The 22654-nt window shown below is 44.1% G+C and overlaps 1 protein-coding gene across 2 annotated transcripts in view; it reads right to left on the bottom strand.

Moving 5' to 3' along the window:
* The window catches only part of DNAJB6 (DnaJ heat shock protein family (Hsp40) member B6), a 57621-nt gene that overhangs the window by 5073 nt on the left and 29894 nt on the right, over positions 1 to 22654 (bottom strand). The window contains exon 9 of one of the 2 annotated variants that reach the window (XM_066551133.1): positions 4352 to 4555. In XM_066551133.1, the coding sequence (XP_066407230.1) occupies positions 4352 to 4555 (204 nt within the window). Of the gene's footprint in view, positions 1 to 4229; positions 4556 to 22654 lie in introns of those variants that run through there. The other variant, XM_066551124.1, reaches the window with a different exon arrangement.

Below are 22654 nucleotides of genomic sequence, written 5' to 3'. Positions count from 1 at the left end.
TCCTGCTTTTTCCTGCCCTGCCCGACATCTGCCTGCTCTACCAGGATGCAGAGAGTGGCCAAGGGTCTGCTCCACCTTCCTTCTGCCAGCACAGAGCAGCGTAGGAGTGAGCAGAAGGAAACAAGGTGTTCAGTCACAGCTGACAATTAACACACAGCATTGCTGCTGCTTGACCCACACCAGTGAGCAATAAAGGCCACAGCATGATTTTTATAGAGGATCTGCCAAGGTGAAGACTTTGGAGGAGCCTCCTTCCAATTTCAGAGTAAACACTGACGTTGGCAGTGGGAGGGATTCATATTTTCTGCTCAAGTTTCAGAGAAAATGTTCTCCAAGGTCTACCAACTTTTTGCTAAAATTGTGGCCTTCTTTCAAAGCATGAAAGCAGCCAAGGCCCCAACACCCACAGAGGCACTTTCAAGCTGGGTTCTGTAGTGCTCTTTCTAATTTTCTGGTCTTAGAAATACCTCTCTAGTCAAAACAATAAACTGCTATTTCAAAGGCAGCTGGCTTACTTCTGAGTTGCAGCCACCCTCTGTTATTTTAGACTGACCACACTCACATAGGCCATTGTAAAAATTCACCCCAGATCACAGCTTGAGTATAATTTCACGTGACTCAATTTGCAATTACAACTTTGCACTTTCACATCCCCTTCCCTCAGCCTGAGCCACTGCCCAGCACACAGCACAACCTGACCTACTAATTCCTCTCCTCATCCACAGCTCCTGCCTGTGCCACAGAGCAGCCTGGAGAGGGAGCCTTCAGTCAAGGCCTGGGGTGACAAAACATCCCACCCTGTCTAGGTATGTGTTCCACTATTCAATTATCCACACTGTCAAATCCAAGGGGTGAGTTCTCCAGTTTCACTGGCCAACCTGGTGATGTAATCCCAACTTTGATGTTTTAGGGGACTGAAAAGCTTTAGCAGCTTGCAGGGGCCTTCCTTCCTGCTTGCTCACCATGCCATTTTCTTTACCAATTCTGCCTAGAATTGCCACAAGAACAAACCAAGCCAGATACCACCTGTTTGCTTCCTGTTAATTAGGGTAACACAAGCACTGAATGGATTTCCAAGCTTTTACTCCCAAATGGCAAGCAAAAGCTTGCAAGGCTGTGCAGCCATGGAAGCCTATCCACACACAGCCCAGCTGCCTTTGATAGGTAACAAGATGATTTTGTACCAGCAGCCAAAACACCATGAGTGAAGGCAGCTCTGGGCTAGGCCTAGGGACAGCCAGCCAGGCTCCAAATCCACCAGCCAGGCTCCAAATCCACCAGCCAGTCTTCCCAGCCCTGCCCCACACAGGTACAGCTGTTTCCCCATCCCACTTGCACAGTTACAGCCAGGGGATGTGGGGCAAAGGGAGGACAAACTCCACCTCTGCACCTCCTCATGTATTAGACTTCCACAAAAATCAGTGGCTTTGCTTTCCTTTCTCTTTCCATTGCAGGCCCAAAACGAAGTTTGTGATGGAATTATAAAGTAATTAGTTTGGATAACAAGGCACATCACTGTTACTAGTTAGTAAAGTGTAATTCAGGAAACTGCACGTTGGTAAAAGGAACGGAAACTGAATTAAAGATGAAATTAACTACAAACAGCTCAACTTTCCAGCAGAGGAAACCATGCCAGGAAAGGATCAAGATTAGTTAAGCTAGTTTTTTAGAGTGGTTTCCTCTTCACAGATGCCAGCAGATGAAAATGCAGCAAAAAATGAATTATTAATGTTGTAAGTTGTAGGTTAATGCAAGCTATTTCTTTGAAAAGGAAGAGCAAACCTTGCAATATTATCTTCCAAATAATGAAATTTGTGTCATAATTTTTGACTATTTTAACAATCAAACATTTCAATCATTCTTGCTGGATAGAGGTCAAAACTCTCAAATCCAAAGCAGTAGTTTTTAAGGGGTAGTCACCACTACCTCTGGCATTAAGAGCTGCCATCCCCAGGTCTCTGCTGGCATTAGCACCACTTTGCACAGTCAGCTGTATATCACACTATCAGGGAGCACATCAATTACAGTATCTGAGTTCTTATTTCAAAAATTCCTTTTTGGAGCTAGAGAACTGTTTGATATATGCAGCAACTTCAGAGCACAAGAGGTGAAGTTTTATTCTAAAAGGCCATTATGAAACCGAGAACAGTTTCCAGAGCAATTTCTACTAAAATACAAAGCATCCATGGTAGATGGAGAATTGAATTAAACTCTCAATTTTTTTGTTAAATACCCACTGTGATAACTGGCAATCCTGACTAAGGAGAGGATTCATCTCACCTCTGGATATTGCCAATCTAAAGGAGTTGGCCAGCCTTTCCTCTTGGGCACTAGAGAGATGCCTCTTCCAGAGGGATTCCCACCACATAGTCAAGATTAAACCTATCCCCTTCTCCTTCATTTAAATTTCCTACAGACTTACAAGTCAAAACTCAAACAGTCCCATTCCTAGAGCTGGGAAAAGAGAACCACTTCATTGCAGGTGAATCATCAATGACTGAGGGTTTGCTTGAGATGCTCCAGCTGGGACAACATCTAAAACACCATGACAGCATGATCGCACTGTCAAGAACCCCACGCTGGTGGTGGCAAAAACATCTGATTCAAGGTGGAACTGCACCTGGTTTGAGGCCATTGAACTCAACTATTTCCCAGTGAGCTGAGAGGGCTTTGGAGCAAGGCAGAAATGATGCCATTCTCTCCCGACGCCGGCCCCTGTAAGCACGGCAGTGATGGATGAAAAGCCAAGCGAGTCGAGCGCTCTCTGGAATTACAGAGCTGTGCTGGTGAAGCTGCTGGCTGGGCAAGGCACTCAGCAGAGGTGAACACCCATGAAGGGAAATGGCATTACTGGCCAGGGCTCGTGCACACACTCCCCAGGGAGGGATTAAGACACTCACGTAGGTTTTTATGACTGACTCGACCAGTCCTTCAGCAGCCCTGTCCATCAGAGGAACAGCAGGCAAAATATTTAAAGCAACAGTAAAATCTTAGTCTTACTGCAATCAAGTTTTCACCCTGAGTCTTTTTTGGCAACTCACAATCTACTGGTAGAAGAGAGCATTTTGTGATTGCACTAATACTTCTGGAAATTAATTTTAATTGCAAACTTGTGCGTCTTGGAGCATAAATAAATTCACAGCAGAAAGTCTTAAGCAATCTTAAAAATTGCTCCAAAAATTGCATGGTGCATGTCAAACTCAGCTGCTCCTTGGAATCCATTGCAAAATATTGTGATTGCAGAGACCCTTGTGGGTCCAAAAGCAGAGCCAAGGTTTTGTTTTGCCAGCCACAGACACAGGAGACCAAACCTGTAGCCTTTGTGTGGGAGGCTTCAGCCCAGAGGTTACATTCAGATCTCTGTAACTTTTTTTTTTTCTTTTAAAAAAGAAAATATTCAACTTGGTCATCTTTAAAGACACAAACAGCAACTTGTCAGGAAGACATTAATCTAAATTATTCTATTTTTTCAATGTGTCATCCATCATAATATCTTTAGGTCTTCCATACAAAAGACATTGTTAGGTTTAAAGGCTCATAAACACATTGGAAGTTGGTATAGCACTGGGACTACATGAGCACCTGTTTTGGGATACAGTGCATATTTTTCATGTGCTGTGTTTACCCTGAGAAGCCTTATAGGCTCACACTTCCCAGCACCTGATTTCACACTACTGAGAAGGGTCCTTGCTTTGGGCATCCAAGTAGAAAGGCATCTTTCAGTATCAGAAAAACCTGTCCTTGCAGTCCTGGATGATCTCTGACCACAGGTTCCAATTAAATCAAGTAATTACGAAGACTTCATCGTCCAAGATAGCCTCTGGACTACATTGCCAAAAAATTACAGACTGGAAATATATCAAAGGACTAATTACTTCCAAAAATAACCCAGACAATTGCCACGTTGCCACGTTTGCCTGAACATTCTCAGCCTCCTCTATTAGGATCTAGTTGCCTAAAACTGCAGCTTCCAGAAATAGTATCAACTTGCTGAACTTCTCCTTGGACAAGGAAGCCAAGCACAATTTAAGTAAATGAATGTGCAAAGTATTGTGATGAGTTAACCTCTAAAATGCCTTCACTTTTAACAACAAAGAGCACAGGCACTTCAGCAGCACAACAGTATTTGCCCTGGATCCTTAAATATCTCAGGGCGTTAGTGAATCTAGGCTAAATGGAAGATCAGAGCTAAAGCAGGATGAAGGCAAACAAGCTGCTGTTTATTATCTACCAGGGGACTAGCATTAAGTCAACACACAGCACCAACTTCTTGCGTGGCTTTTTGCGTTTGGCTTTTGACTATGTGATGGGTCCTTCTCTGCACCTTTCTCACCAACATGCTTGTGCACACCTGATAAATAAATAGGGGCCTCAAAGCTGCTCATAACCCGGCTCTTGTCTTGATCTTCCAGCTCATCACTACTGTAATGTGCAAAGCGGGGGGAGCTGCCAGACTTGTGGGGCTTCAGCAGGCGGAGGTTGCTGGGCTGGGAGGGCAGCGCGTGTTGTCCTCTCCGTCTGCACTCCTCGGCAAAGGCTTCTTCATCTGCCTCCCCTGCAAAAAGCAACAAAGGCAAGAAAGGTGAGCTGCACCCAGAATGAATACATTTAGCCTGGAAAAAAAGCCCTCAGAAATGGGCTGGGCGCTAGGGGTCACAAAGCTCATGCTTTGGATGTGGTTGGTCACAGACAATCCTGGGTGTCTGTGGACTGGGGAGTGTCTGGAGCAGAAAGCTCCATCAGTGGGACCCAAAAAAGTCCACTAAATATGATGACTTGGGGGCCACTGTTCCCTTTCTCCCAAAGGGCAGGGTGAGGGAGCTGGGCACATGGCCCTGGACGGGATTTCTGTCCTGTCCAGAGCATGTCATCACACCCCACCTCACCTGAACTGTCCTGCTCAAGGAAAAGGGAAAGGGAAAGGAGAGATAAATACCCAAGCTGGCTACAGGGGGGTGGTGGGACAAGAATTAAGCCAGCATGGGTTCAGAAGGGCCAGATGTTGGACATCACAGCTGGAAGGATGGTGGAGATGTGTGATGGAACACATGAAGACAAGAAATCATGTTGAAGCTGTGAGAGATAAACACAGCCCAGAGGCAAGGCAGGCACACACAGCACAGGCCAATGCACACAATGGAAATAAAACCCAATGTTTGCAAAAACTGGTATGAAAGATGAGATACTCCTGTCCTACTCATGCTGTGTTGCAGATGATACTTTCCTTTGCTGCAGAAACTGTAACAGCACCACTGCTGCAAAGCAGAGAAATCAACTACCATAACACACACAAAACTCAGCAAAACCACACATTGAAAAGCAAACAGATCCCAAGAAGTCAACAAAAGATGTTCAACTGGGAAAACAAGGGGGGCAGGGGGGAAAGACTTGGAACAAAGGTGTGTACCACATTTGTCTCTTAAAGGCTTTTTAAAGTTTCATTAGTTCAATTACTTAAGTACTTCTAATAGAGCTGATGAAATATGGCATCATTTTATTTTCATCAAAAGTGGTGTGTCATATTCTGGAAGTTTTTCCTGGGATGTGGCCGGCATCAGCTGCTCAGGGAGGGGTGTGTGCTCCCAGCTAATGCGTGTGCTCTTAGTTCATGGCTGGAAAATGCTTTGAAGGTGAAGAAGGCCCCACGTACGCAGGACGGGACAGAGCAGGAATCCCCACTTTGTGTGCGCCCCTCCCAAACACAACGGGCTGCATTGCCTTTACCTTGTAATCCTACACGGGGAGATGCTTCTGAGGGCATGAGGAAAAGGAGGCAAGGTGTGTTCAAAAAGTCATTTCACAGTCAGTGAGGCACCCGAGGCCCTGCAGCAGAGGAGGACTCGAGCACACAGTGGGCTGTGCTGGGGTGTCAGCAGAGGATGCTCCTTCCCGAGTGGTCAAATGCCCATCCCCACCTCAACACTGCTGCTTTTGTACCCTAGAGTCCCCCTCAACACTGCTCTTGTACCCTAGAGTCCCCCACACTCCAAAGGCACAAGCAAACACCACAGAAACACGAGTGATGACAAGACAAGGATTTCTGCATTTAATCTCTGCATCAGGCCAGTGTAAAACCCTGTGTAAGGTTCTCCTTGCAGCAGGAGAGGGCTGCCAGGGTGGCACCAGGACTTCAACAATGAGAGGCAGGGAGCAAGAAAAAGCTCAGGAAAGGCCAGATGCAGAATTGCCATCATTACCCATAAGAAGAATTGCCGTCATTACCCATAAGAAGATACAGGATTTTACACACTATACAAACAGCACTGAAGAAGGTATCAGGCTGATGATACCTATGAAGAAAAGCCTATAAAATGCCAAGATGAAGAAAAGAAAGCACATGGAACCTGTTTACATCAGCTGCACATACAAAAATCAGTCAAGAGAGTTCACTTCCTAACAAATTACAGTGCACAGGAGATCCCTCCTCTCCCATGGAAACACAAAGTGCATGGATTTCTTTTTCATGTGCAAAGTCCTGCATAATGTATGTTTAAAGTTTATATTCACAGATAGATGCAGGAATGGGAAACATGCTGAGGCCATCCTTGAGGCTCTGGGTGTGTTTGTGCATCACAGAGACATCCCAGCCAGGCACACTCACACAGCTCCTCAGCCCTGGGCTCAGGGAGCCAGCACACCCTTGCAATCACAGAACACTTCAGCTGGAAGGAGCCTCTAAACCTCATCTGTCCAACCCTCCTGTAATAAACAGGGACATCTTCCTGATGTCTGGGTGATCAGGGTGTCTCAGGGCCCCATCCAACCTGACCCTGATTGTTTCCAGGGATGAGACACCTACCAACTCCCTGGACAACCTGTACCAGCATTTTACCACCCTCACTGTAAACATTCCATTGTTGTATCTAAGTCAGCCCTCCTTCAGTTTAAAACCATTATCCCTTGTCCTGTCACTACAGGCCCTACTAAAAGGTCTGTTTTCATCTTTCTTATTAGCTCTCTTAAAGAATTTGAAAGGATTAAATCCATCTTGATCACCTAAGAGAGTCCTTCAGTTTTCCATATCCCCAAAGCAAAAGCAAATTTTAGTACAATAAGGAGACCCCAAAAAAATGCCCAAACTTTTCCCCTCTTATGAGTTGTGGGAGAGGAGGATGGCACCAGAAATTACTTAAATGGTGCAACATCACATCAGGTGTGATTTAAATACTGAATTGACTGCAGTGCTATGCATGGCATGAGCTGTCAGATCTTCCTCTGATCATCCACTTTTAGCACACCTGGCACAGCAAAACTGATGTGGGATTTGCATCAACTGTTCCCTCCTGTTCTACATACTTGAAACATTCAAGCCAGACTGTACCACTGCAACTAGAAAACTTGAATAGAATTGACTCTGGGAGAAGTCAGCCACAAAGGACATCACCACCAAAAAGTGCTTAAATTCTGCTAGAGCTTTGTCAGCAGTGATGCTTGTCCTGGAAATGGCTTTTAGGAGGAGAGCAGGTATTGGGGATAGGGGCTGGGTATGGAATACCTGAGTTCTGAGCAGGAATATCCACCCAAGGAGCACCTTCCAGGAGTGCTCAGGCTTTAAACAGCCCTCAGCTCCCCCAACACCACCTTCTGCCATCCCCTGCTCCTCCACACCCACGTGAGAGCCTGGGCAGCCATGCTGTGACCCCAAGCAGGGACTGAGCCAGGTTAAAAATAACCCTTTTTGCCAGCTTATTTTTAACCCAGCTCAGGGCCTGCAGCCAGCTCAGTGCAGCTGCCCCAGCTGGGGCAGGGAAGGGGGAAATGTTGAGGATGGCTGGAACCAGCATCCAGGTTATGGCGTTAAGCAAAAGATCTTATTCTACTAATGCAAATAATAATTAAAACCCTAGCAGTTATTTCACTTGCAAAACCAGTTTGGAGAAGTTACAGAAGTTTCTAAGAGTTAGTTCTGAAAATTACTGATTTGGCAGTACCAGTAACACTTAAAAACAATAATTAAGATTTGGGTTTGTGCTGCAGCAGGTTCTCTGAAATGAACAGCAGCTTCCAGGGAAGAAAAAAACCAAACAGGAGCTGTAGCATCCTAAAAAGCTGTGTTAGGGCTAAAAGCTAGCAAGAAGGGCTGGGGAATAACTCCTCATCGCAAAGAGGTGCTGCATGGCAATGGCAAACAGGGCTCCTTGGACTGTGATGAACCAGCAGAGGGCAACCTTGGCTGTCGCCAGGTGTCCCAGCGGAGCAGCCGCCGCCAGCCCGCACTTGGGCGGGCACACGGGGATTTTACAAACCTGTCACAAACCTGGAGCAGCTGGGGGCTTAGGGGAGCCGCCGGCTACACCAAAGGGTCTGTGCGTGATCCTGGAAATTTGTCTTAGCACAGTCTGGTGACATATCTCACTAGAGCAGTGTCCTAGGGTGACGTTATGGTGCTTGGATCCCAATAGTCTGTTCTGTCCATGCTGTCTTATATTCTATAATGCCATATTATATTCTATCTGCTGTACTATAGTCTGAGGATGACACACAGGAATATAAACACCAGCAGAGACACGCAGGTGAGCCGGGACAGGTGAGTCTCGGAGCACCTCACACCGGAGCAGTCCAGCACAAGCTGCCATTATTTAGTGTTACATTTCAGTAATATCCCTGTATGTCCAGGAATTGAACTGAAATCCTAGCAGTAATTAGTGGCAAGACATTAATGACAGAACTATGCTGAACAAACCAGGGTAAACATCCTGAGGAGATGGAGCTGCTGATTTGCATTTACCAGCTCACTTCCCGCACGGCAGCCCCGCTGCTGCCTGCTGTGCTCTTGCACACCCTACCAAAGAAATGCACCTGGAATCGGGGTTTTCCCCTCCATTACGAAATAAAAAGCAGGTGCAGCAGTTTGCTCAGTGCAAAGGAACACTTCCCTGAGGCCACAGCACCAGAGAGGCCCTGGCGCCCGAGGCAGCATCAGGAGATGGAGCAGGCGAGGGACATCGGGCTGTGTCCAGTGACACCCAGCTCCCAGCTCAGCTCCTGCACCCTCCCGGGTACTGGCTTGCAGGAAGCTTCCTCCACTGAAATCTTCTTTGGAGGATGCCCTGCAAAGCGTCTTTCTAATTCTTCAAGACTCTAAAGTTAAGGGGCAGGTTTACTCTGTAAACTCAGAGCAAGGCATTCTATTGCGGCTTCAGCCAGTCTGAGGCTTCCCTGAGCTGTTCCTGATGCAAGCTGACATCACAAAGAGTGCAGAAAACTGGGGGTGGGGGAAGCTTTTCTTGAATTTCCCCCCCCTCCCCCTGTTACAAAGGTTTGGAATTTACCCCGTGCTCACAGAGGACCTGGAGTTTCTGATGACTCAGCTACACGGAGAGCTGAACTGCAATGGAAGGGGCAATCAAGAGTGAAAGAAAGAGATCCCCATTGAAACACACTTATCTGAAGTCGATTGCACTGTGATCTTTGTTGATAAGATTTTTCTACCAATGTACTTTTCCATTGTTACAGCAGGTCTGGTATTAATATTTACCTTGGCAGAAGCTACCAGTGTTCTTCCTAGACTGAAGTCCACCAGTTGCTGGGAAATCTTAGGATTTACAGGAACCAGCTCAACCTGAGAACTCATCTAACAGATCTGTCCACAGCCCTGGATTACCGTGGGCTGAAAAAATCCTGGAGAACAACTGGATCTTTTGTTTCTTCTCATGAAGTCTAATGTATGATAGCACAGAGAAGACAGCAGGAGACCAAGTGACTCTATTAAAACACAGAAATGGTCTAATTTCGGGGACCACACCTTGAAAGTTGTTTCCAGAAAGTTGCCAAATCATCAGGATTTTTAATTCCTGCTGGAAACTACGGATGCTCATTATAAAACACCCAGCCCAGGGTATTTTCCAAAACCACGTGCACACACACACCCCTCACCTCCTCTGAAACTGTAGACAACATGCTCAGCCAAGAAAATACTCCCTCACCATTACTAGAGGCTATGTTGAGCAAGTTCTTCTGATTAATTAGTCTTAAACTTGTTTCTAAATGCCAGGAAACACTAACACAGTGACGCTCAGCAGGAGTTATAAAACCCTCCTTCAGCCTGGGCTCTCTTGGGTTTGTCAGACTCGATAGAAACCAAAATTTGCATTGAGCCCTCTTTGGAAAACATCTCTGAGTTTGACAGTGACAGCCCTTAAAAATCTCTCTCTTCCTATTTGATGTGATGCTTACAAGAAAAAGCAGCCATTTTAAAACCCTCTGATTAAAAAGATGCACATAGTTTTGAAAGCTGAAAGAGCCTGAAGTCACTCAGAAACTATCTGGGGAATGCTGGAGCAGCTGCCCCATCTGCACCGTCACTTTTGTAAACTGTAAAGGGAGTTTATTTCAACAGTGACATTTATCAGCCAAAGCACAGGACAAACAATGAGGTTTTGAGTCAGCTCACAACAGATCAGGGTCTTTCACCAATTATTGGCAATCATTTTCCTTCCACAGCAAAAGCACTGGGTGTTACAGAGAACACAAGGTGATTCAGGGTTTCCTGGTGTCTGTCTGAGACTCCTGTCCTGCAGAATTCAAGGAAATATTTATCCAAAGTGGTGCCTGGAGTGCTCAGCTGGGTAGAAACTGAAGATGCCAGCAGCTCCCAATCCATGGCCTGCAGAAACCTGCTCCAGTGTCCCACCCCCTCCTCTCACATCCTGCACTGGCTCCGACAGCTCAGCTCTTTCAGCACCAATGGCACTGCACTCTGATGTGGGTTATGTCTCCCTTCTTCAACCCAAAAACTCGTATTCAGTTTATAATTAGGGGATTTGGGCTGGCCTTTCCCAGGCCGGGACCAGCACTGCTATCTTGCCTGCCAGGCAAGCCAGGCATTTCCTGCCAAGGGGGAAAAAAAAAGTCCAGAAGTGGCAGGAGACAGCAGGGGAGGTGGTGGCAAAGTCCTGGGAAGCGATGGAAAAACAAGGGTGTGGGATTTGGGAAAAGGGACAAGCTGAAGGAATGCTATTTCTGTCCTGCAGAGGCCTGGCTGCAGCACCTCCAGGGCCCAGGAAAGGGCAGGGCTCAATGCAGATTTCTGCTCCATGCTCAGAGCAACCCTCTGCCCTCCTGGCTTTAACAGCTGGCAGTGAACTTGCTCCTTTCATTTCTGCCCTCCTATTCATCTGCTCCAGTGCCAGCTCACACTGCTCTGCCCAGCTGTGGCACAGACCAGAGCAGGGAAAGCCCCACACTGGGCTCTCTCACCCTCCCTGCCCTGCAGCAGCTCCCTTAGACAGATCCAACTTTAGATTTTCTTTTTTTTTTCTTTAGGTGGATTTTACCTGCCACCCCCATCCACACCCAAGAACCCCATGATGTCCTGCACTCAGCTCAGCGTGTACCAACACGAATCCTGCATTCCCAGCACATCACAAGCTACTCAAGGCACATTTCACCACAAAGATTCCCCAGTCTGCAACAAACTGGTAAAATAATGTGAGTTTTCAGCACACACCAACCACAATGGTGCTGCTTTGAAAGGAAATGTGGTCGTGCTGTTCCCCATGGTGGCTATCAGGGATCAATGGCTACAGCCACTCCTGTTGGACCAGGAGCTCTGGAGCCTGGCCTAAAGAGAGGGAGCTGCTGGGAGAGCCTGGAGTAACCTCCTCCTGCCAAAACTTCCTCATCAGAACCTTTTAAAGCCCCATGAATTGGTCCCACATTGTTTCTGAAGCAAGAGAGAAGGCACAGGCTGAGCACACCCAGGTATCTGCAGCTATTTTCCTTCTGTGAAAGCACACCAGGGCATCCATATGGATCACGCCAGTTGCTCTCATCTTAAAGATCTGGGATGTTGGAAATGCAAATGGCAGGAGGTAACAACATGAATCCTCACGTTTCCAGCATGCAGAGAGATGACCCAATTTGCATGCTCAAAGGGAATTTTATTAATTTTAAAAGACTTTATCAAGCAGGGGCCTTTTATTCATTTCTGCATGAATTTTGAAAGGAAGCAAAGAATGAGGAATGAGCTTCACAGCTTGACATATATAAATACAAATTAGCAAGATTTCAAGCTTAGAGCTTGACCAAATGGACCTGATTTTTAAACAGCAATCAAGATTACTTAAAAGATTATATTTTCTACTCTTCAGGGTCATGTCAGAGGTCTACCCCAGTTTCCTGCAAGTCTCATTGCACAGCACTACATTGAAGTGACCAGACCCCTTTAGCACCCTGTACCAGGGGCTCCTACTCCTGGGGTTTCTCTCTCCAACACACCTCACACAACTCATGGCTGAGGTGGAGCTCAGAACTGTACCTCTCTCTGTCTCTTACATGGCTCCTCTTCCTCCAGAATTGTATCACTGACATCAAGTTCTTTGATTTGGTTTGATACTACAAGGACAGACAGTAGTAGGACAAGGGGGAATGGCTTTAAACCATTGAAAGGGGCAGGTTTAGATTAGTTATTTGGAAGAAATCTTTACTGTGGGGGCGGTGAGGCACTGGCACAGGTTGCCCAGAAGAGCTGTGGATGCCCCATCTCCGGAAGCGTTCAAGGCCAGGCTGGACAGGGCTCTGAGCAACCTGGGATAGTGGAAGGCATCCCTGCCCATGGCAGGGGATCAGAACTGGCTGAACTTTAAGATCCCTTCCAACTCAAACTGTCCTGAAACAAAGAAGGTTTTTTCATCTCAGCTCTATTTCAACCTCAGACAGAAATCCCCGTGGGTTTAATTTCTACCATGAGGAAGTCTCGCAGCCCAAGTTTCACTTTGAAATTGTATTTGAAGTGCAAACCAAAATCCTACTGAGGAAAAAAAAATTTTAAAAAATTTAAAAAAAAAAAAGAAAAAAAGAAAAAACCAGCCCTTATAATAATGAAACTTAATACTCATTACTAGAGGAAAACAAAGAAATAAAAATTCCACAGTGCAACTGCATGCAGCCCTGCCAGGTCCTCCATGGTGTACCCAGACACGAGGTGCCTCCCACCAGTGTTTCCTCTGCCCCTGTGCCCAAGCAGAGCCCCGTGGACCTTCACATCTCTCACATTTGTTCTCCAGAACCTCCCAGTTCCACATGAAACAGCTCCTTCACTGTCCCCAAAGATAAAACTTTGCTTCTTGTCTTCAGCCCTTCTAGGAGTTTCCACCACCAGGTCAAGCAAAATTGGCTTCTAATTAAAAAGCTCTTCAAACAGCAAAAGCAGAGGAAAAGTGCTCTTCTACTTTTGCAACAGATCTTTATAACTCTTAAAAACTAATGAGTTGAAGTATCAAGACGTCATCTTATATTCCCATTAGTGGCCCTCACTAAAGGAGCAACTTCAGAACAGTTCTGAGCAAGCCCTAATATGCAAATTGTACAGCTGTGTTACATATTTTTCCATTGATTATCAGCTTTAAACCAGTCTTCAAAACCTTAATGCACAGCAAACCCAGATTACCGTAAAAGAAAAAAAAGATACATCAAGAAAAAGCCATGCAGTTAAATTTAAAAAGAAAAGAATCTCATGAGTGACTTCAGAAAAATGTGATGAATGACTTCCCCAGCTGTTTTGTCAACACTTCCATAGTAATTTGGCAAAAGCACAAAATCACTAAGTTTATACTTTCATCAAATGGCTATTAGTGCTGTTGAAATATCACAGACACGAGACAGTGAGTGCAAGCCCCACGTTTCATATTGCACTGCCCACACTCCGTCTGCAAGGTCTCATCTTTTCAGGTTAATCATTTGAAAAATATTCTTCCTTCTGCCCTGAGGTTTGAATATGACACTGTGGCTCTGACACTAAGGGTTCCACGTATTAATTACAAAAAAAGAAGAGATACCTGCCCTCTCCAATTATACCCCCTAACATGCAATTTATTCCTCATCCATCTATCCCTACAGGACTACAGCAAGCAAATCCCATCTTCCAGTGTGAGCACACATCCCTGATTTACAGAGCTCCAGAGATCATCATCTTTTAAATGACCCTGAAAGCATCACATGCTCACAGTAACAGGACATCTCTTCTGAGGCTCAGTAGGTTTCAAAGTACTTCATGAACTTTCACCACAAAACCCAGTTCCCAATGACAGGAACACTAAGTTGTTAGCTTCTCTTCTTCCATTTTTGACACAAAAATGACAAGCCTGAATTTAAAAAAAAATAGTGTTTCAAGTTGACATTCAATGGTAGTTTTGATTAAATACTATATTTAATTATGAAACCTGTACAATTGGCCTTAGAGGAGACATGACTCCCAAGCTTCACCAACTTTTGTTGTTTGGCATCTCCAATCCATCTCAAAAGTTTCCAAACATGCTTCTTTCCCACCCATAGTCAAGATCTATGCCTTAAAACCCACCACAGTTTGGAAATACAATTTTTCAAATCCTGTCAATAACAATGTTTATAAAGGCAATGTATACACACATATACATGCAGGTTTTTAAACAGATAAATTGTTCCATGTATGCTTCTCAAAATGAACTTCTGACCCAAACAACCAATAAATAGGGCACAGAAATGAAGATTTTCTCAACTGAAAAAAAGCCCAAACACCAACCAGGAACATGACTACCACCCAACACTAACAATACTTACAATTCTCTTTTGTGCCTGGAAACAGAATCATCAGTTTATACACTCCTTCTGCAGAGATCCAGTGGGAGCAGGCAAGATTTTAGCAAGAGAGCTTTGTGAGTTTTGGAAAGAGAAGGAGAGTTTGAAGAGTGACATTGGTACCTCTGGGTGCACCCAGCAAGGCCGTGTACCCCCCAGGAAGGCCATCCCAGGGCTGCCATGCCTGGAGTGAGGGCTGCTCCCACCCTGTGTGGCTGCAGTGGCACCATCCCACCTTCTCCTCTTCTCACACACCTTGAGAGCCGTGGGATGAAGCACCAAGGACAGGAACAACCACAATCTCTGGGGCCAGAGCAAAAAAGGGGGCACCTGTATTTAAGAACTTTCCATAATGGCAGAGAAGCTGGAGTGCTCCACATTCCAGAAGGGTGGAATGCACACTGCAGAGCCCACTGGCTCTTGTGGAGAAGTGGATGTGACCTGGGAAGGGCTGCACCCACCAAAACTGCACAACTGAACACCTGAAGTTGTCATACCCAGCTTCTGCTCAAAATCACCCAGCATAAAGATGTACCCTCATCTCCTGTAATTCTGTAATGGCAGTGGAAGCTTTATGGAAGAATGTTTAAGTGACTATTTGTCATTGGGATCAATATTTGAAAAGTATAAAAACAAGCATCAAAACTGCTGTGGCTTGAGCTGTGTAAGTACAATTTTGTAGCAGCGCAAAGTGCAGCACCCAGCAGAGCTACTCCACCTCCTCCTTGAGTATCAGCAAACTCAGAATCTTCTCAGAAACACTGGCCAAGAGCTTCACTGAGTGTGAAGGTGTCAAACTCAATTTACACAAAAGCATTTCTCCTCAGCCTTGGGAACCAGGGTGGCTCCCTTTGCAGGGCTGGAAATGTCCTGCACACAGCACTGTGACAGAGAGAGCAAACCTGGAACAGATGCACCAGGTAAGGCTGATGTTCACCTACATTTGTTATCATGCAAGTCGGTGACTGACAGAAATAGCCCCAGATTTTGCACATTTGAGAACATTTTGTCACTTTCCAATTAAAATTCTGACCTTGCTTGTACTGCTGGTATTGGATATAGCCTGGTATCTCTACAGAAACAATCTCCATTTACAGTAATATTTAAAAATACTAAATAAAAGAATCATGAACTGTTTTTCTAAGGAGAAAGTTGCTTAGACAAGACTGAATAGTGGACTGGAAACAGAATTGGAGCCAAAAGGGCAGCAAAATTGCCTTCCAGGAGATGGAATCTGTTTGCAAAAGCCTTCAAAGCACTGAATTCAATTAAGATAAATCAACAAATAAAACCACACTGTTGTAACAGCAATAAATAGACACTGATGACAGTTCAGTTAAGACCTGAGTGTCCACCTCCACTCCAGTTTTAACTGAAAATCCAGAGGACCTAGATTTTAAAAGATTAGCCAGAATAGTCACAAAAATAGAAAACCCAAGAGGCTTTGACCTCTGTTAACAATCTATCATCTAACCTAGATGAAAGCTGCACTCCAAGTTGCCAGCTTGGCTCTGTGCCCCTTCCAGGCCCAAACCCAACAGCAGAGACACTGACAATTTGGGTAATTTTGCCACCACACCCAGAAACACAACAGCAATCTAAATCTAGAGCCCAGCAAGGGCTCCCTTCTGATTTCAGGAGAAGCTGGGAGGCACAAGGCAAAATTCCCCCCCACAAACAGCTCTCATAAAAGAACTTTCCACCACTGGAAACTATTCTGTGCAGGGCAGCAAGCACCTCCCCTGCAGCACGGGCATGCACTTGGCTTTGTGATTTATTCCACAAAAAGGGTTACCAGGGATGGAGTCATCACTTCTATAAACATTTCGAGGGCAAAACCATACATGTGATCTCAGAGCAAGTGCTAGAGGAGAGGAAAGAGTGGAAACCACGTTAGAGTAATCAATTAATCTTATGTTCTCAATTTGGTTGATCAAGAAGAGCAGGGAGGTTTGAACACCTGTGTCTTCTCAAAAAAATGTTTTATTTCCCTGAGTTGAGCTTCTTGTTTTTAGGAGTGATTACAAGAAGCATCTTCTCAATTAGTCACTGCATTAGAAGCCACTTAAAAGTCACTTTCTGTTCTGTGACGCTTTTCGAGACAGAGTTCTAGCTATTAATAAATAAATTATTAATGGCTACAAAACTGCTATGAGAAAGCTTCAGGACAAATTACTCTACTTTCTTTTAACCTTTAACCAAACAGATTTTCTTCCAATTCTTTCAGGCTAATACTTTCAATATAGATCAAAAGTAGGGCAATAGCAATAGATCCTCCAATTTAGATACTATATAGGAGTAGCTGACATGCATATGTAACACTCTAAATAATGAATATGCACAGTAAAGTACACATCATTTTCTTTTTACTCAACAGTGGAAAAACCAATCATCTACTTGTCATTTTCTACCTGCTTCTCAAAAGAAAAGGGTGTTTAGTCTACGAAGACCAGGCAGTGACTGTAACAGAGGACTTGATTTGTACATAAACAAAACTGCATTTTCCACCTCTGCAATAGGTTCCACACAGAATACAACTGAAATCTTTGAAGGTCCTTGGAAAATACAGATAAAATTGATGGAATTGTTTTGCTTTGACAAGTTCCAGTTCCAGTACATTTAAAACCAATTGTTTTTAACAATTTTTAACAGTTTAGAAGCCATTTACTGCTAACAAACATTCAAGGTGTGCACGGGCTACACACTTTGCAAAATACAGAAATGTTTCTGCCTGAGCCTCCTTTTAGGCCAGAAAAACGCAGAGCAGTACAGCACGTACACTTGTTTGCTTTTCCATTAACAAGATTCCTTGTGTCACTACATCTGGCTCTGGCCATGCTGGTGACTGGAAAAAGCCTTACACTTTTTATAACTTGCTCAGAAAGGAGACTGCACAAGGGCTATTTTCAGGCCTGAATATTTACATCTCAAAATATGGTTCATTTGACCATTGAAGAATAACATTCTGGAGTTCCAGTGCTCTTCAAGCAGGATAAGTTTCCCAGAAAATTTGGACGGACCTGAAGAGATATCAGGATTTTACCACACAATAGCTTACCTTTCAGTTTTGTTACGAACTCTGTTTATTCCCTATGGGACCCAAATGCTGACAAATTATAATTCTAGGAAGTTGCCTTTCCTCAAGTTCTCCTTAGAAATGAACCTAACAAATGCAGTTCTGGGTATATACAAAACCCAAAATATCATCCACAGAGAGGTTTTTCACACACAGCACTGTAGGACACTTCCCTGGCTATTCTGTAGAACTATTTATCTGACATAATGCAGTTTTAGGCATTTAGGACAATACCAAAGGTGATTCCATTAACAAAAAGCCAGCTCTTTTCATCACTGCACTTAAAATTCAAAACACATGTATTGCTGCCCACTTCAGATTTAACACAGAGTAAAAATAAAAAACTTTAGATCATTAAAACATTGTCAGCATTCAAGAAAATGAACAGTTTACTCTGAAATGTGGATCTTTGCTGTATCATTACATTGATTAACAAGAGACATCCTAATCTTCAACTGAGAAGTAGGAATTAGGCTGCCTCAAGGCGTGCAGTCAGTAGATGGTGAGAAGACAGGATATACACAAGGGCTCATTGTATTGCAAATTCCAAATCTAACTCCCTGGTACAGTCATCACTGACCTGCCCTGGTTCCTCCTCCTCCTCACTTAACATCAATTCATCCATTACAATAAAGCCACTTACCTGAACAGAACCAGAATGTCTTCTCCCACATGAAGTCCACTCTTGGCACCTACACATCCCAAACTGGATGCTTTAGGGCAACAGTCATCAGGCTGCCCCAGATGCATGTGGTGTTGGCTCCTCTCTTCCCAGCTCCCCTGCTTCCTCAGCATCTTCCTCAGCAGCCCCCACATCACAAAAGCATCCCCCAGTCTGAAAACCACAGTAAGGGAACATGACCTGTGCCTCAATGTCAACCCATCAGGAGGGAAGAAGCCAAGTACAGCCCATGGAGGAGGGCTGGAAGGAGCACTGTGCTCCATGGTGCATCTCGCTCTGTGCCCCAGGCTCCCACAGCTTCCACTACTTCTCTGTAAAGCCCAAGCAATCCCTTCTCACTAGGAGATATTTTTCAGAAAGCTGGTCTTTAAGACATGAAAGCCAGAGAAACTACTGCTCTTGGCAGCTTCTTCCAACAGTTAATCATCCATGTGTTAAAAATGTGTGTTTATCTTCTCATTTGAATTTGTCTAGCCTGATACAAATATTTATACTCTTCTTCCAAACAAGGCGACCTTTGATATGCTCAGTTTTTTCTAACTGGCGTACAAATTTTAGAATCAAAGTGGAATTTGGCACTCCATCCTCATGCTGCAGAAGCACCTCCCTTGCTTGTGCTGGCAGGGGAATGGCCTCCAGAGCAGGACTGAGCCTGGGCAGCCAGAGAACAGGCAGGGTTCACTGGAGGAGGAGACACAGACAAACACCCACCACTTCTGCATTCACTGGGATAACTCGTGATCGTGTTTTCCTGATGAGAAAGGCAAAAGCCAAATGAGGAGAAAAGTCCTTGAAATCTATGTCAACAGCACAAAACAAGCTGCATTGTTTTCCTGCTTCTCCCTTACTGGTTTCAAGGACCTTAAGATTTGCTGCTCTTCTCAGGGGTACACCATCCAATCCCAGAAAAGACAGAAGTAGCACTAGAGGTGTTTAATAAAAGAAATATTTTGGTGGTTGTCCTAACTCTCAAGGTGAATGTCTCCACAGAAGGAAAATCTTCCACTTCTTTGCAATTACTCAGGAGCTCAGTCAAAAACTGAGGGCAGGAGGCTTGTGAATGCTACTCCTGCTTGCAGGCAGTGCCAGATACAGCCAAAATAGCTCCAAGTGAACTTCTAGCTCTCTACTGCTCTCCTGGACAGCCAGCTCCCACTTGGTGTAGAAGAAATGAATAATGCATTATCCATTATCCAAGTGCAGTACATTTGGTGATAAGGACCTGACTGTATTTCCATAGGCACCCAGGAGTAAGAAATGAGATTAGCAGAGTAATTCTCAGGGGTGTCTGAGTGACTACTCAACAGGAGATGCCCAAGCAACTCAAAGCACCGAAGTGCCTTTTGACAAGAGGCAGTGATATTACACAAAGCCTGGCCCAAGTCCTCTGGAGACAGAAGGTCTTGTCCTCTAGCCTTGGCCATGTGAGTTTTCTCCATTTTCCTTCAGAAATACTTTCACAGAAAAGTTCAAAACAATTTTAAAACATCCACAGTCTAGCTCCCCCTAGAAGGAGAATGACAGTGACTGATACTGCAGAATGCTCTTACACAAAAGCAAAGCACAGTATTTCCATTGCTGAGTATGACAAATATCACAACAGGATGACAAATGCAGATTTAGTTTCTGTGAAGAGTAAAAGGCAGCCTCCAACTACATGTCTAGGAGAAAACTTTGCCAAAGGTGGCTATGGTGACAGTTATGCAAATGTGTGATAAATTGGCAAGTTAATCTTACTCTATATATCAGTTACAAAGATTAACACAGGCTTGACATGTATTTCTGGAGGGAAACCGAAAGATGGATGAGGCTGCCCAGTTTCTCTATCAGATGTCTCAAAGCCTCTGCAGCCTTATGACTTTTTTTATTATTGGGAGGTAAACTCCCCTCCTGCACCACAATTCAATCAAGCTTGTGACTGGAACCAAGACAGAAGATTCCAGAGCTACTGCTTTGCATTTTCAGCTGGTTTAGTAACACCTTCGAGCAACTCCATTACAGACACAGCCAAGTAATTCACTTTTCTGGCCATCACAAATCTGTGTTCCTCAATATGAATACTATGGCTGGATTCCTCTCTCATTCTAGTAACTCAAATAAATTCACAAATAAGAAACAATGCAGGAAATGTCAAATTTGACTTTTAACTTCAAAAAGAAAGAGGAACTGAAGCGTTCTCAATGTCACGTAACAGAGCAGCAAGCTCATGTGAGCTTTTCCAAACAAGGTGCTACTATTTCATCTCTCTCTAACATTCAGGTGAATGAAAGGATTCAGCTTTACTTTCACTGCTGGTAAACTAGCAGGTACAGAGTTTTGTTTTTTCTATTTTTATGAAATTCACTTGAAGTTGGTTGCATTGAAAAGAAGAGCTAGAAGAGCCCTCACTTGAGATTCAGAGGTAAATATAGGTAAGCTATAGGCCAAAGCCAAATTTTAAGAGTTATTACCAGAAGGCTCTAAAAATATTTTTCTTGACTGTCAGTTTTAAATTAGGTTCAAAAATTACCTCTTTTTAGTGAGTTTAAAATTAACTCAATATGCTGCAAAGTTAACTTTATTGTAAAAGCCAGAGAAACTAAAGAGAATTCTATTTAATCGTGTCCTTCTGATAAAATGTTTTACTTATCTTCTCAATTAAACATACTTTAATCCCCACCACAACATTTTGAATCTGACAATATCTGAAAGTCTTCCACTTCCTTTATTCTTTTAGAAGGTAATTAGCAGTCAGGCCATCAGTGCAATCTACCTCACACCAGGACAGCCCAGCTTTCAGGCATGGGCACTATCACCTCCAAACTCCTGCCTATCTTTTGGCCACAGCAGCATGACAGAGCATAAAGTACTCATGTGGGGTTTTGATTAACTTTCTACCAGCTGTTGTAAGTGAGATAACACCTAATGCAGCACTGAGTCTGCCACAACAGAGTATTCAGAGAAGTTTCAGTGAGTTTAAATCAGCACAGCTTGCAGAGGTTCACGGTTACGGCTCTGATCATCATGGGATTTTAATTCTTTCGTGATTTTTTTTAATCTGACAGCACCTCAAACATAAGGTTTACTATTTTGTGAATGTATGACCTATAAAGCAGAGAATAAACCAACCATCTTCAGCTTTAACCTTTCAGGAGTGCACTTCACTCAACAACCAACTCTAGCCAAGATATATTTTTAAAAAGCAAGTAAGAAATCCACTAGAATTACAAATTCAAAGGTACAGTTTGTAACACTAACAAAGCCAACACTCTTCATTCCAGCCCTAGTGCAATGTAAGGACCATTTCAGCATTTCAGGTGGAAGGTAAGAAGTTCTGTCCCTACGACAACCACTTGAAGACAAACAATAACAAGAAAACCCAAACTGTCTATGTTGAGGCAAATCAAGTCTGTGGCCATAACTCAATCATAAGGTAAACAAGCCCTGAGGGAGCAGACTGTGCAAACAGGCTTTCTTATGTTCAAAAAGACAAAGTTTCAAAGTTTGGTTACTGCTGACTGGCAGATTACTGATGTCCATATTGCCACTAGCCCATCAGAATACCATGACTTAAAAAGAGGCAAATTTTCCAAAAATACTAAGAAACACTTCAACAAAAAGGTTAACACGTATTTTAAGTAGTAGGCCCTTTTCAAAGGTTCTCTGACCACAAGCATCAAACAGCTGTAGCATTCATTCTGCAACACAACCATCTTCAGAAGCACTATCCTGTTACAACCACAGATTAAACTCAGGCAAAGGAGCTCACTGCTCAAACAGAACAGAGGCAGATTCAGGAACTCACATTTCCAAAAATAAAAAATAAAATCTAACTTTATCACTGGACTATCCCACAGATGGTCTGAAACACAGCACAGCTCAATACAAAAGACAAACCTCCAGTTACACCTAATGCCAAAACACTGAAGGAGTCAAGGAAACAGGATAACCAAACACAAACACTGAGAAGAGATACAAACCCTCTGGGCTTAGAGATGATGGGTTTTTAAATCTTTTACAATCTTGTTTTCAGCATTCTAACTCAGCTCATCAATTAATCACAAGTTGATACAGGATCCACCTGACAAATGCTACGCACACACTCTCTGCAGAGCAGCTTTGTCACCTACAGCCCAAACCAAGCCCTCCGATTCCCAGCAGAGAAGGTCTTGTGAGAACTGAGCACTGCAGGAGTGCAGCCATTTTACAGTGTGAAGCATTCCAACACAAAATCCCAAACTCCTTCAGTAAAGCCAAGTGAAAGGGGCAGGTGCCATGCAATCTATAGAGAAACTGGGGTTAGTGTGCTGCACTGGGATTACTGCCATGCACGAGGGACTGCAAAGAGGTTGCACCAGGAG

Source organism: Molothrus aeneus, chromosome 1 (assembly GCF_037042795.1).
Source record: "Molothrus aeneus isolate 106 chromosome 1, BPBGC_Maene_1.0, whole genome shotgun sequence".
Taxonomy (NCBI): Eukaryota; Metazoa; Chordata; class Aves; order Passeriformes; family Icteridae; genus Molothrus; species Molothrus aeneus.
The sequence above is the reverse complement of the archived record's forward strand: the minus strand, read 5'-3'. Positions and strand labels throughout refer to the sequence as shown.